General features: G+C 41.7%; 1 protein-coding gene across 2 annotated transcripts in view; it reads left to right on the top strand.

Annotated features, from left to right (window-relative positions):
• hao2 (hydroxyacid oxidase 2 (long chain)) overlaps nucleotides 1-16019 on the top strand; it is a 37093-nt gene extending 21074 nt beyond the window's left edge. Inside the window, exons 7-8 of one of the 2 annotated variants that reach the window (XM_060833094.1) lie at nucleotides 9045-9114; nucleotides 15746-16019. In XM_060833094.1, coding sequence (XP_060689077.1) covers nucleotides 9045-9114; nucleotides 15746-15801 — 126 coding nt within the window. In that variant the 3' untranslated portion in view covers nucleotides 15802-16019. Of the gene's footprint in view, nucleotides 1-9044; nucleotides 9115-15745 lie in introns of those variants that run through there. The other variant, XR_009645240.1, reaches the window with a different exon arrangement.
• Nucleotides 16020-16376: the final 357 nt, after the last annotated feature.

Here is a 16376-nt window from a genome sequence, read left to right as displayed (position 1 = left end):
TGTACAGCTCTAGAGGATTGGAAAGCTGACAAACTAACACCATTATTCAAAAAGCGAAGGAGACAATAAATCAGGTAACCGTAGGCAAGTTAGCTTAACATTTGTCATTGATAAAATGCTAGCATACATTAGACAGGATCAGACAGCAGGACTTTAGAAATACTTAGCAAAATATAACAGTATCAACATGTCTTCATGAAGGGTAAATGTTGCCTGAAAAATGTATTATAGTTCATTCAGGAGGTACGAGGCAGGATATATAAAGGGGAACTAGTTGATGTAGATTTCCAGAAAGTTAAAAATCACACAACACCAGGTTATAGTCCAACAGGTTTAATTGGAAGCACACTAGCTTTCAGAGCGATGCTCCTTCATCAGGTGATAGTGGAGGGCTCGATCGTAACACAGAATTTATAGCAAAAATTTGCAGTGTGATGTAACTGAAATTATACATTGAAAAATTGATTGTCTGTTAAGCCTTTCATCTGTTAGAATACAGTGATAGTTTCACTTCTTTCATGTGTAAACCACAAAACCTTTTTTTAAAAGTTGCATTCTCGAGTTAGCTGTTAACAATGGTGATAGCTAAACAATATGTTGAAGGTGTTAGCCCCCTGTGTTCTCTGTCTATGATCTGATATTTAGATTGATTCTAATCTAAAAAGTGAGATAACAGAGTTTTACATAAATTCATGCAGTTTTTGAGCTCAGAGTTCTACATGAATGTATGCAGTTTTTGAGCAAAGTACAATGTAACTCTGTAAGTACAAATTCACCCCACAAAATATGTGTATGCATGTGGGTCTTTTCTGTGTGTGTGTGTCTGTCTGGGGTGGGGGTTGTGAGTGTGAGAAAGTGTGTGTGTGTGTGTGTGTATAGTGAGTGCAGAGTGTCTTAAGTCTGTGAGGGGGTGCATGTGTGAGTGTGCGTGTCTATAAGGGTGTGTATGTGCGTCTGTGTGCGCGTCTGTGTGTACCTGTGTTCGTGTGTGTGTGTGTATATAGTGCAATGGTGATCACCTGTAATGTGACATGAACCCACGATCCCGGTTGAGGCCCTCCCTATGGGTACCGAACTTAGCTATCAGCCTCTGCTCGGCCACTTTCCTCTGCTGCCTTGCCTGAAGTCCACCTTGGAGGATGGTTATCCGAAGGTCCGAGGCTGAACAGGCTTAACAGGCTCAATATTTCAACGTATAATTTCAGTTACATCACACTGCAAATGTTTGCTATAAATTCTGTGTTACGATCGAGCCCTCCACTATCACCTGATGAAGGAGCGTCGCTCCGAAAGCTAGTGTGCTTCCAATTAAACCTGTTGGACTATAACCTGGTGTTGTGTGATTTTTAACTTTGTACACCCCAGTCCAACACCAGCATCTCCAAATCATGATTTCCAGAAAGTGTTTGATAGGGTACTGCACTTAAAAAGTTACGAACCCATTGTGTTGGGGTAGTATATTAACACTAATAAAGGCTTGGCTAACCATTAGAATATAAAGAAAAGGACATTTTCAAGACGGCGACCTGTAATTAACGGAGTGCCACAAGGATCAACGCTGTGTCCACAATTATTTACAATATACATTCATGATTTAGATGACAGTGTTAAAAATCACACAACTCCAGGTTATAGTCCTACAGGTTTATTTGGAAGCACTAGCTTTTGTTACACTGCTCCTTCATCAGGTGGTTGTGGAGTATAAGGTCGTAGGACACAGAATTTATAGCAAAACTTTATAGTGTGATGTAACCGAAATTATATATTGAAAAGACCTGGATTGTTTGTTAAGTCTCTCATCATTTAGAATAGGCTTTTGGTTTCAGTTCTTTCATATGTAAATTGCAAAACTTTTTCAAAAGTTAGATTCTCAATTGAACTTTAACAATAGTTGCCATGTTGGCTTAGATAATGCATTGAAGGTGTGAGGTGCCCTGTGTGAGGCTGTCTGTGCCCAATGTTCAGACTGATTCGAATCTAAAAAAGGGATTTACAGAATCTTACATGGATTCATGCAGTTTTTGAGCAAAATAAAATGTAATCCTGCAAGTACAAATTCACTCCACAAATTTATATATATATATGATGAGTATCTGCCACATGCCCACATCTCATGCAAGTGGCAGGTACCCGTGTGACTCAGGCAGTGTAGTCTATATCATATGCTGTAGGCAAGGATGCCCTGAGGCATGGCGCATTGGTGAGGACCAAGCAGAGGCTATGGCAATGGATGAATGACCACTGCTCAACACTCAACAGACAGGAGTGTTCCCTCCCAGTCGGAGAACATTACAGCGTTCCAGGACATTTAACCTCAGACCTTCGGGTGACCGTCTTCCAAGGTGGTCTTTGGGACAGGTAACAACGCAAAGTGGCAGAGCAGAGACTGATAGCAAAGTTCAGTATCCATGGGGATGGCCTCAACTGAGACCTTGGGTTCATGTCACACTACAGGTGACCCCACTGCTCTACACACACACACACAGACACAGAAACAGACACTCTTATGGACACATACACACTCTTACAGATCCATACAGTCACACAGATCCTCTCTCATACACAAGCTCTTTCTCATACGCTCACACGTATTCCTCCACACTCTCACAAGCATCCTCTCACAGACTTATACCCCTTTATACTCACACACATACACACACACTCTCACAGACATGCTTAACCCCCCACCACCCCATGCACACATACCCACATGCATGTGCGCGCGCGCACACACACACACACACACACACACACACATACGTTTGCAGGGTGAATTTATTACTTGCAGAATTACATTTTATTTGGCTCAAAAACTGCTTAAATCCTTGTAAAATTCTGTAAATCCCTTTTTTAGATTAGAATCAATCTGACCATTGTGGCACAGACAGCCTCACACAGGGCACCTCACACCTTCAATGCATTATTTGGGCCAACTTGGCTCCTATTGTTAAAGTTCACTTGAAAACATAATTTTAAGAAAGTTCTGGAATATACATATGAAGGAACTGAAACCGACATGCCCAATTTTAAAATATGCCCAAATAATCCAGGTCTTTTTCAATATATAATTTCAGTTACATCATACTTTCACTAAAAATTCTGTGTCCTATGACCTTACGTTCCACAACCACCTGATGAAGGAGCAGTGTTCCAAAAGCTAGTGCTTCCAAATAAACCTGTTTGACAATAATCTGGTGTTGTGATATTTTTAACTTTGTACATCCCAGTCCAACATCGGCATCTCCAAATCTTGGATGTGAGTGAATGTCCTATCATCAAATTTGCTGATGACACATGAATGGGTGGCAAGGCACGTAATCCCAGGGAACCTTGGGCTCTCCAAAGCCACTGCCACCTGCTGGTGAGGACACCCCTAGTAGTAACTATAGGAACTGCAGTGCTCAATACAGGCTGAGGAGCCAGCACAACCTTTCTTCTTTCCATCTGATTTTTTTTCCTGCCACACTGTGGACATTTGAGTCCATGTGCAGCAATGGCTTCCAGAACCAGAGGACAAGGTGTCTACATACCAATTGGCAAACAGCCGTATAGCTTAAAGGGAACATTGGTAGTGAGTCTGCAGAGAGATACAGAAACTGGGCACAGACTCAGCACATGAATTACAACGTGGCAAAATGTGAAGTTACGCACTTTGCAGCAAGAATAGAAGAACTGAAAGTTATTTAAATGGGGGGAAACTGCACAAAGTTGCAGCACAATGGGATTTGGGGAGCTTGTGCATGAATCACAAAAAGCTAGTGTCTAAGTTCAGTTGGTAATAGAGAAGGTGAATGGATTGTTGGCCTTTATTTCAAAAAGAATGGTGTATCAAAATGGAGGGGTAAAACTACACAAGATGCTACTTAGATTACACTTACTGTGAATACTGTGAACAGTCTCCTTATTTAAGGAAAGAAATACTTGCGTTGGAGGCAGTACAGAGAGGGTCCAATAGATCGATCCCGCTTTGCAGGGATTTTCTTGAGGAGAGATTGAGTAGGTTGGGCTCGTATTTGTTCGAGTTTAGAAGATTAAAATGGGACCTTGTTAAAACATACAAGATGATTAGGATACTTGACAGGGTAGGTCCAGGGAGGTTGTTTCTCCTTGTGGGAGAGTTTAGGACCAGACAGCAGATTCTCAGAGTAAAAGCTCACTTTGGTCTCACAAACCAGTCAACACAACTAACTAGAGCTGAAAACTTCAGTTACTCAGCCTCACTTTTACTTACCCTCAGGCTAAATTCACCATCAGTCATCTCTCTTTAGTGAGAGAGCAGCCTTTGACCCTTTGGGGCTTCATTCACATATCTCCTCATTCCACATCCATAAACCTTCCAAACATCCCCCAAAGAAATCCCAGGGAACCTTGGGCTCTCCAAAGCCACTGCCACCTGCTGGTGAGGACACCCCTAGTAGTAACTATAGGAACTGCAGTGCTCAATACAGGCTGAGGAGCCAGCACAACCTTTCTGCTAAAATACCATAATAATTTAGGGCCCAGCCTTGATGGATAATTCCAAGCTTCTATGAAAGTAATTAGACAAAAGAGACAATGGATATTTTCAAAGTGATTAGACAAACGATGGTCAACCTTTGACTGTCCTTCCTCTGAGGTGAAACAGATAAGTATGTATCTCATGGACTCTGTTGGCTATTATTTTGCCCATGGAATTTTCTAGCTAATTAAAATTCCTGATATTTCTGCAGTGTTTCTCCTGACCTCCGTCTGCAGTAAATTGGTAGAAATCCCCTTCCTTAGATAAATAGCCTTCCCTGTGACTTCTCTTTGATAAGTTGGGAGGTTTCCATACACCTATAACCTTGAGAGCTACAATAATAGGAACATTACTCCTGAAAAAGATCATACAGTGCAGACAGGTTGAAGTCCAATTGTCTGGGGTTCTGAGCCAGCGATCAGCATGTCTATATGAAAACACCTAGAGACAAGATGAGTATGCTACAGATTTGTGAACAAACAGAACTGTAGAAACATGATCTATTGAATGTAAGACAGGATGATTCTTTGATGGGGTCAAATATCAGCCAGCAGTTTTATTTGTATATTGAAAAATATAAGATTTTACCAATCTGCATTAAATAAATTGGGTCAATGGGCTAAGGAATGGCAGATGGACTTTAATTTGGATAATGCAAGGTATTAAACAAGACTTAAACAATTAAAAGTAGGTCCCTGGGTACTGTTGGAAAGTGTGGTGCTGGAAAAGCACAGCAGGTCAGGCAGCATTCGAGGAGCAGGAGAATCGAAGTTTTGGGCATAAGCTCTTCATCAGGAATGTGGGGAGGGGAAGGGGGCTGAGAGATAAATAGGTGGAGGGTGTGGGGCTAGGGGGAATGTAGCTGTGAATGCAATAGGTATATGCAGGTGGGGGGTAATGGTGATAGGTCGGAGCGGAGGGTGGAGCAGACAGATGGGAAGGAAGATGGACAGGTAGGACCATTCAAGAGGGTTCCATCTGGGATAAGGTAGGAGGAGGGGAGATGAGGAAACTGGTGAAATCGATGTTGATGCACATCCAAACACCTCATCTGCTATGTATGTCGCTCTCGATGTGGTCTCCTCTACACTGGGGAGCCAGGATGCCAACTTGCGGAACATTTTAGAGAACACACATGCTAAACAACCCCAACACCTCGTGGCCGACCACTTCAACTCTCCCTCCCACTCTGCCAAGGACATGTCAGTCCTGGGCCTCCTGACACCTGAAGGAAGAATGTCTTATCTTCCGCCCTGAGACCCTCCAACCCCCACACAGCATAACGTCAATTTCACCAGTTTCTTTATCTCCCTTCCCCCCCATCTCACCCAGGAACCAATCCTCAAACTTGGCATCACTCTCTTGAACTGTTCCCTCGTCCATCTTCCTTCCCATCCTTCACTCTGACCTATCACCATCACACCCCACCTGCATCTACCTATTGCTTTCCCAGCTACCTTCCCCCCAGCCCCAGTCCCCTTCTATTTACCTCTCAGCCCCTGCCCCCCATCCCCACTGCATTCCTAATGAAGGGCTTATGCCCGAAAAATCAATTCTCCCTCTCCTCGGATGCTGCCTGACCTGCTGTGCTTTTTCAGCGCCATACTTTTCGACTCTGATCTCTAGCGTCTACAGTCATAATTTTCTCCCTGGGTAGTGTTGTAGAACAGAGAGACCTAGGGACTCAGGTACAGGGTGGGTAAAAAGGCATTTAGCATGCTTGCCTTCATTGTTCAGACCGTCGAGTATAGGAGCTGGAACGTCATGTTGAGGTTGTACAGGATGTCATTGAGGCTGCTTCTGGGGTTCTGTGTGCAGTTCTAGTTGCTCTGCTAGAGAAAGGATCTGTCTTAAACTGGAGAGGGTTCAGAAAAGATTATCGGGATGTTGCTTGGACTGGAGGGTTTGAGTTATAAGGAGAGTCTAGATAGGCTGGGACATTTTTCACTGGAGTGTAGGGCGTTGAGGGGTGACCTTATTGAGGTTTATAAAATCATGAGAGGGATAGATAAGGTGACCAACAAAGGTCTTTCCCTTAAGGTCAGGGAATTCAAACCTAGAGAGCATATTTTTAAGGTGAGAAGAGAGAGATTCAAAAAGGACATGAGGGGCAACGTTTTTACAGATAGTGACTTGTATGTGGAATAAACTGCCAGTGGATGCAGGTGCACTTATCTTTAAATGACATTTGGGATAAATTGGAATCATGGAATCCCTACAGTATGGAAACAGACCATTGGCCCAACAACTCCACACCAACCCTCTGAAGGGTATCCCATCCAGACCCATTCCCCTACTCTAATGCACCTAACCTACATATCCCTGAGCACTATGGGCAATTAACCTTGGCTAATTCATCTAACCTACACATCTTTGGACTGTGGGAGGAAACTGGAGCACCTGGAGGAAACCCATATAGACACTGGGCAACATGCAAACTCCACACAGACAGTCAACCGAGACTGGAATCGAACCCACGTCCCCGGTGCTGTGAGGCAGCAGTGCTAAGCACCGTGCCACCATGTCACCCTTCAACCAAGCTACAAGATGCACTCCAAAAGTTCACTAAATATACCTTGAAAGCACCTTCCAAACCCTTGACCACTTCCATCTAGAAGGACAAGGGCAGCAGATACATGGGAACATCACCACCTGCAAATTCCCCTTCAAGCCACTCACCATCCTCACTTGGAAATGTATCGCTATTTAGCATCACGGAATCAAACTCCTGAAATTCCCTCCATCAGGACATTGTGGGTCACCTACAGCATATGGACTGCAGTGGTTCAACTCGACAGCTCACCATGTCCTTCTGAAGAGGCAACTAGACATGGGCAAAATGTTGCTGGCAGTCAGCGACGCCAACTCCCATTTATAAATGTTTGAAAAAATAGCATTTTCTGAATTCTCACACTGCAGTTGCTATAAAGGTCCCACCTTTTCAACCCCTCACCTGGGGCATGTTTAAGGCTAAAGTCAAGCACTAGTTCTGTCCACTTAGTGAGAGAGAGGGATTACGGTACTTTACCTGTCAGTTATGTCACATCAAGAAGAGGAGGAACAAACAGATCTTAGGGGTGAAATGGACCACTGGTTTTAACAAACAAATCCCTAAATTGACCCGAGAGTTGGAAAGAGTGTGAGATTGGCTGTTAATGAACCTTCACACCTAACTTTTATCAACTACCGTCCACACTGAAGGAATGGAAGTAATTCAGTAAGCTTTGTGCAGGAGCAGACAACCAGACACAGCCCCTGTCATGTCTGGGCCTACACATCAGAGTCTGGACTCAAATTACTTTCAAATTCCCTTGCCGCTGCACCAGTGTCATGCCCTTCTGTCTCCTTTCAAAAATTGGTGTGAACTGACTAGTCCGCATTTTAAAATTAAAAAAAAATCCCGCAAGGGTGCTTTCCACTCATCTGCAAGTTGTATTGGCACCTGGAACTTGAGGGGCCCCATCAGGCCACCCTACCAGTGACAGACCTGGGAGCCTTACCATCGCTGTAGCTCAGGAAATCTAGGTACCTCAACACCCACATCACTGCCACATACGCGAGAATGTTTGTCGCCAACACGCGGAGGCGATGTCAAAAAAGTGGCCAGAGGACTCTTGTGGTGAACCCTTCAAGCAGACTTGCTCCGCAATTGGCAGAATCTTTGCTGATCAGGCAGACCCAAGTTGAATTGAGGGGAAGCATAGACCTGAATCCTCACAGCAGCAGCAGCAGCAGCAGCATTAATGTGTGGATGCTGCCTTGGAACATTCTCTTGATCTAAAGTTGGTGTTGGGATCTTGTACTCAAGTAAAAATCTTTTGTGTCGGTGTCAATTTAGAGGGAACAATTAATCTCAGTTTTACATGACCCACCAAGCACTCACCCTTATGACGCTCATTGACAAGAAAGCTGATCTCTTCAGTGATCCTGTCTTCAATGAATTTCTTGTCCATGCCAAAACCTCAGGGAACTGAGATCATAAACTTTCAGTTGCCCTTCCACAACTTCCCATCACTGAATATCACGCCCCCTGATTCATGAAAAGGAAAGTTTAGAGGAGTATGGACCAATTGCAGCAGGTGAGACTCGTTCAGCATGGGAACATGGTTGGCGTGAACCGGCTGTATAACTCTATGACTCAAATAGTGCTAACCTAGATAATAACAAACTGAGGGGACTGAAGTAATCTCTTGAAACTGCCGTAATATATGAATGCTATGTCAATCACAAATATGCAGCAGAATTTCAGCAAGTTGTTGTGTTATTGTGCAACGCACAAAATTTCTATTGAATTTATCTTGTTGCTTGTTTTGACCAGCACTGATGTTATAAAGAGTCCAGGATTACTTGGGTGACTCTGATATTGTGCTGTTCAACATCAGGATTTCTTTAAATATATTGAAACACGCAAATAATAGTGTCTATGCATTAAGTCTTTTGTTGTACACCCAACATTACTTACACAACTGGGAGATTTAAAATTCTTGAATTACAGAATTTTGATGGAAATCAATTTGTAAACATTAATGTATTACTTTACTTTTAGGGAGAAGAGGGAGTCAAAGAAATTTTGCAGATTTTGAATGATGAATTTCGTTTATCAATGGCTTTGGCTGGTAAGTACATTCAGTCTTTGCTGACTGCAGCAGTGCAAGTTTACACATTGTGGAATGTGGCTTGAAATATAGCTCAGGCTGAAGAATACATCGCTTTTGCTCTCTTGAGTGACTGTTAAAGATCAATAGGGCACATTACCTTAGTGTGTCCAATCATACGAGGACTCTTGTGGCACTGTTGTATTGTCTAGTTAGGAGGTCTGGGTTCAAGTTCCACCTGTCCTGGAGGTTTATCATAAGGTGCCCAAATAAGTTGCTTTAAAAAATTGCTATCCAATACTATTAATATCTTCCCATCCTCACAAAGATGTGAGTTTGGCTGGTGTCACTGCTGAGTTAGAAACTCAGTTCCTACCCCAAAGACCTGAGTTCATGATGTAGACTTGAGATTCAGTGAACTACAGAATGAGTGATGTACTATCTTTCAGATAACATATGGAATATCCTGAGGCACTCTCTTGACATGCATACAAACAAGTTCTCCAAACCACGCTACTAATAATTTTACAAGTAGTGAGTCAGTTTGTCTGATTTGGTGTATTTTCTCTTCCTGTGGAGTTGTACCATACCTACATGAATCTAAAGAGTTGAGGCACAGAACCTAGGCTGTGATGATGCACAGGGATCATTCTACAGTTTAACAGGTTGAAATCCTGCAGTTTACCAGTGGACAGAACTGGGGAGTTTGCCCAAGTTTGTTCAGGCAGGAGTCTGCCCGTCTAAATGAAATTCTGGCCCATTAGGATTAGATTACTGACAGCGTGGAAACAGGCCCTTCGGCCCAACAAGTCCACACCAACCCGCAACCCACCCATACCCATACATTTACTCCTTACCTAACACTATGGGCAATTTGGCATGGCCAATACACCTGACCTGCACACATCTTTGGACTGTGGGAGGAAACCCATGCAGACACGGGGAGAACGTGCAAACTCCACACAGTCAGTCACCTAAGGCGGGAATTGAACCCGGGTCTCCGGCACTGTGAGGCAGCAGTGCTAACCACTGTGCCACCGTCAGTTCATTCAAAGATATGAAGGTTATCTACTTTGCAAGGTCATTGCTCTATGTAGAAGGTTGCCTTTTATGCATTACTGAAGTTGAATTAGGGATGGATTACACTCTGAGAAGCTCAAGTAAAAAGTGCAACTGACTTTAATATATGTGCATTGGTTAACATTCATTTATGTTGCATTTTTCTGAACATGCTGTAGTATTACTGCACATTGCAGTTTCAATTCATTCTTCATCAGTGTGAAATATACTTAAATTATTCCTGTGGAGACTCCAAATCCGGGGCCTAATAAATATAGCTTTGCCAATAAAATAAAAATAAAGATCAGGCGAAGCCTCTTTACTCATACAGTAGTGAGAATTTAGAACATATGGAATAGTTGAGGAGAAAGCAAAGGTATAATTATGGCTAAGCTCTGTAAGTCCATAAGAAACGGAATAGAAGGATATGTTGACAGGGTTAGATGAAGAAATGTGGCAGGAGCTCTTTCAGCACATTAGCATGAGAATGGATCAGTTGGACCTAATCACGTCTATGTTCTCAATACATGCAAATGAAATGATGGTTCTTCTCATGTCTTGGCCAAATTTTATGAATTGACTAGCCTCTGTGATAGTGAGAGCTTCAGAAGTATGCTGAAATAGATCATCCATTTGTCAATTCTGACTGAAGATTCTGCCTTATTCACATGGAGAGTTTACCCAGACTTGAGGTTGGGAAGTTTCTGAAGTGTTCAATTCCTCTAAACCATTTAATTGTCCTGAATATGGCCAGATATCAGAATGTGGAGCTAATATGTTGGTTGTGTTGGTGGGGAGAAAGAGTCCCTTGGCATTTTATAGCATGTTGCTTCTGCTGTTTAATATGCAAGCTGGTTTATGTCATAACTTCACCATGTTGGCACATCATTTTCATATATGTCAGGTGTTTTGGAACACTCTGCCTCATTAAACTGGGGTTGGTCCCCTAGCGTGAAGGTAATGTTCGAGGGAGAAATATGTTGAGCTGTGAGTTCAAACGTCGCATTGAAATATAACCTTGTTGCTACTGATGGTCCCACATATCCTCATGTATGTCCAGTTTTAATCTGCTAGATCTGTCTTGGATCTATCTCAATTAGCACAGTGTTCTATCACCCAAGACAATTGTGGACGTCCTCAATATGAAGATGCAAGTCATGCAAAAGACAAAATTTGAGGAGTAGACCAGGTGGCCTCTTGAACCTGCTCGGCCATTCAATAACATCTGTTGGAGTTCTGAATTCCGTGATCCCACTTACCCCAGAAAACTTTTGATTCCATTGCTTGACAGGATTTATCTATCTCTGCCTTTAAAAAATGATCCCACTTTCACCATTTCCTGAAACATGGAGTTCCAAAGTCATAAAACCTTCAGATAAACATGTTTCCCATCTCGGTGCTAAAAGAATGAGCTCCAATGTTTATAGCACTGCAATCTAGTTCTGGATTAACACGCACATCCTTTCCATATCCATCTTGTCAAGTCCATTCAGGATCTTATAAACTTAAATTAAGCAACTCTCAGTCTTCTGTGTGAGGCAATCCGGCCTATCCTACCTGTTAGGAAAACCCACTCATCTGGATGTTAACTTAGTAAACCTCTCTGGGCCACCTACAATGTATTTATGTCCTTCTTTTAATAGGGAGACCAACAATGCACTCTATAAACAATATGCCATTGCCCTGTATATCTGAAACATAACATCCTTACTTTTATGTTCAGTTCCTCTCATAACAAAGAATAGTTTATCCCATTTACCCACCTTGCTGATGCATTGTACCAGCATAGTAACTTCTTGCAGCTCCTGCACCAGAATGCTTGGATACCTCTGCACCTTGGAATTCTGCAGCTGCTCTCTATTTAAGTAGCACTCCACTTTTTCACTCACCCTGCAAAAAATGAGCAACTTCATATTTTACCATATTATACTCCATCAAGTCCAGATTTTGGCCACTCACATAACCTATCCACATCCTTCTGCAAACGTCTAACATCTTCTTCATTAAATACCTCCCTACCTATCTTTTTGTCATATGTGAATTTATTTACTTTGTCTACACTGTCCTCATATAAATCCTTGATGTTAATTATAAAAAGTTGAGGGCCCAGTCTCATAAGGACTATGTGGTGGTCATTCCACTCAATACTATCATGGACAAATGCATCTATGACAGGTATTGTGGTGAAGTACACTTTTGCCTCATCTTGATTCAGTCACCAATTGCTGTGGAATCAGCCTGACAGATATAGCCCTCAGGATTTGGTCGGCTTGTTCATTGATAGTGATGCCAAATCATTCTAATTGGTGGAGATTTAATGTCTTCTACCAGAGTGCATTTTATGTCTGTATCGTCAACCTCTAAATAGTGTGCAACATGAAATTCATGATTCATCAGCTGAGAAGGGTGTTAAGTGGCTATCAGTCGGTGGTTTCCTTGACTATGTTTGAGCTGTTGTTATGAGACTTTTGGAGCTAATGACTTCCAGGGCCTCTCCCTCCTGACTCTAAACCATTGTCCTGCCACATCTGTGACAGAATCTAGCTAGAGGATTCGTGACTGAGGAGTCCAAGATATTGGGTGAGAGCTATGATTCAGTGATTGTTACTTAGTCAGGCTGTTGCTTAGCTAGTTTGTTAGATACTTCTGCCGATCTTAGCAGAAGCCCCAGATGTTGATGAGGTGGACTTTGCAGAGTTGAATCTGATGCCTTGGTTGATGCTAGGTGGTTAGTACAGTTTTATTCTTACTAAACTATCTTGTAGCATTTTGGTACATTTGAGGAAGTTGCTAGGTCCTGTCATAACGTTCTTGGAAAGTGAAGCTCATTGCTGATATGTGTTTTTAGAGAAATTTAGTAATTTCACAATCTCTACCAACTGTGTTAGTTTGGGTGTCTCCTTGTGTCTGCATGGGTTTCCTCCAACAGTCCAAAGATGGGCAGGTTAGGTGGATTGACTGTGCTAAATTGCCCATAAAGTGTCCAGGGATGTCCAGGCTAGGTGGATTAGCCATGGGAAATGCATGTTTACAGAGATAGGATAGGGTAGGTGTTGGGTCTGAGTAGGATAATCTTCGGAAACTCGGTGTGAACTCAATGAGCTGAATGGCCTGCTTCCACACTGTAGGGATTCTGTGATTATATTTAATTCACTGTTTTTAAATTCCCCAGTGATGGTATTTGAATTGAACTAATCTATAAAAACTCCAGTTTTATAGATTACTGGTCCAATTTTATAAAGACTACACTATCATTCTGGATTGTATTTAGTAAGTGATGGTAATATTGAAGATTTTCCTGAAATGAAGAGAACAATTCTTTTCTGAACAGTCCAAAAAATTACCTCAGCAACCATCAGTTGACTGGACGATATTGTGCGTCTCCTGGAATCTGTGTTCTACTATAAGGGGGTTTTGAATTGAGGTCACCAGCTGTAGTGTCATAAAAGCTGTATGTCGTTCTCTTGTGACTGTCAAATAATGCAGAGGCTAATGACTAATTTGACTGGGAACCAGGATGTTGCAGCAATGAGGGGAGAAAACTCGAAAAATGAAGTACCACAGGCAATAGAATGAAGAATTGTGTAGATAGAACCACAGAAATGGTACAGCACAATATTTGGCCCATCTTGTCCATCGCAACCATAATACTTAAATTAGAGGAAACAAGCAAAGCACACAGACATGCTGTTGGAATACATGTATGATAACCTGAGGACAGAGACGAATACGGTTGATGGCCTCAGGCACAATCTGTCACATAGGGTGATGACAAAATGGCCATAATGGAGATCTGTCTTAAATGTCGGTAAGAATGGACACTAAACATTCTTGGCTATAATGTATTCAGGAGCTACCTGGGTGACAAAAGAAATAGAAGTCAAAATAAGCAGTGAAATGTCAAATGTTAGTGAAGAATATAATCAAACAGCAGGCAAAATATACAGTTGACGAGAGATTGAATCAATACTCATAATCTCGCTGACACTTGTTCTGGTTGCTTGGAGACAAAGGCATGGTAGAGGAAAAAAAACAAACCTGCATAAATACACAAGATATATTGATGAGGTCTGAACAAAGCAGATGATATTTAATCCTCACTTGCACCTTAGACAGAAAATAATGAAGTACAGGTGCACATGCATCTTTGATTCCATGCAACTAAATGGTGGGTGTTTTGCTCTTAACAAAAGCAGTATTGTGAGTATATTTAGTCTCCTGAACTTTTATAAAGTCTGTGCACAAACTTAAACCATAATCACTTTGGGTACAAACTCAATAGAAGCAAGAAGTTAAATAGCATATGAAAGCATAATTCATACAGTTTTAACACAATGCAATCTAAATTGCTAGGCTTCAATATAACCCCATGTTTTGCAATATGTTGGTTAATCAGCTTTTCTAACTTATTGACAAAAATTCTCCAATTTCTGCTGAGTGATTTCATGATTATTTCTTAATAAATTGACAGCAAAACATCCTTATGAATGATGGTATATTTGCTTCAATCATGTATATATCCAGATTTATTAAACATAAAGCTGCACATGAACTTTATTAACATCTTGGATAGTAATATATTGCATAACAATTTTTAAAATCCTCCATGTGTTGCCCAATAAAGCTTGCAAGTTTGTCATTTGCAATAAACTATCATGCATAAAATTTGAAATGATCTGCATAACATGTCTTCAGATGATTGCATTCTGAAGTGCACTTTACTAGTTAGAAAGATAGAAGCTGGACTAGACCATTTATCATCTTTTGTTGCTCTGTTGTTCAATTAGGTCATAGCTGATCTTCAATCTCAAGGCCAGTAGCCTGTACTATCCTCATACCTCTTAAATATCTTTACTATGTGGGGAAGCATTGGCCTAGTGGTATTACTGCTAGACTATTAATCCAGAAGCACAGCTCATGATCTGGGGACCCGGGTCCAAATCCTGCCATGGCACATGGTACAATTTGTATTCAATAAAACAAAATCTGGAATTAAGGGTCAAATGTTGATTGTTGGAAACATTCATCTGGGTCATTAATGTCCTTTAAGGAAGGAACTCTGTCATTCTTACCTGGCATGGCCTACATGTGACTACAGACCTCCAGCAAAGTGGTTGACTCATAACTGCTCTCAAGCCGTTAGGGATAGGCAGTAAATGCTGGCCAAACCAGAGATGCCATTGTCCCATGAGTGAATAAAAAGAAACGATCTAGAAATGTGTCACTGTTCGGATTGAACATAACAGGGCCTATACTGCCTTCTGGGATTCAGAATTCCAAAGTTTCACTGGCCTTTGGGTGAAGAAATTCCTTTTCATCTCAGGCCTAAGTGGCCTACCCCTTATTCTGAGACTGCTCCCTGGGTTGTAGATTCTGTGAAACAGAGGAACATCTTTCATGCTGTGGGCCAACACTGAATAGTGCCACTTGTAGGACATTTTCCATTCAAAGTTCTGTTCCCAGATCAGCCAGGAATTGTTTGATATTGTGTAAGACAGAAGCTTCTTTTAAATTATTGCATAGCATGTGATAGCAACAGGTTAATTCACTTGAGTTTTATTTAACATCACCAATGTCTTGTTCTCCAATTCAGGTTGCAGAAATATTTCTGAGATCAACAGGAACCTCGTTCAATTTTCCAAGCTTTAGAATGATTCCTTAAGAGAAATGAAGTAGTACTGCACATCTGAGCTTGGGACACCATTGCTGGAAGATCAATATATCTCAAAAGAGAAGATCATTGTGGACAAATTTGGACCTAGTTGAAAAACACTGTAACCAAGGCAAATAAACAAATCAGAATATTGTGAATAACTTCTATTTCGCAATATAAGTCTTGAAGTATGCCTGTTGGATGAATTAATTCTCTTCCTTTGACATGTATAAATGTTCTTTACTTGATCACTTAAACAGCAGCATTGACACTGCTGCTAGCTTTGCACTGGTAAATCAACTAGGAGAAAGTGAGGACTGCAGATGCTGGAGATCAGAGCTTAAAAATGTGTTGCTGGAAAAGTTCAGCAGGTCAGGCAGCATCAAAGAAGCAGGAGAATCGACGTTTCAGGCATAAGCCCTTCTTCAGGAAGAAGACCTTTCCTGAAGAAGGGCTAATGCCCGAAACTTCGATTCTCTTGCTCCTTTGAGGCTGCCTGACCTGCTGTGCTTTTCCAGCAACACATTTTTAAGCTTTGCATTGGTAAATGTTCTTTTCGCAAACCCTTCTA

The sequence above is a fragment of the Hemiscyllium ocellatum genome, chromosome 12 (genome assembly GCF_020745735.1).
Source record: "Hemiscyllium ocellatum isolate sHemOce1 chromosome 12, sHemOce1.pat.X.cur, whole genome shotgun sequence".
NCBI lineage: Eukaryota > Metazoa > Chordata > Chondrichthyes > Orectolobiformes > Hemiscylliidae > Hemiscyllium > Hemiscyllium ocellatum.
This window is presented reverse-complemented; position numbering and strand designations above follow the sequence as displayed.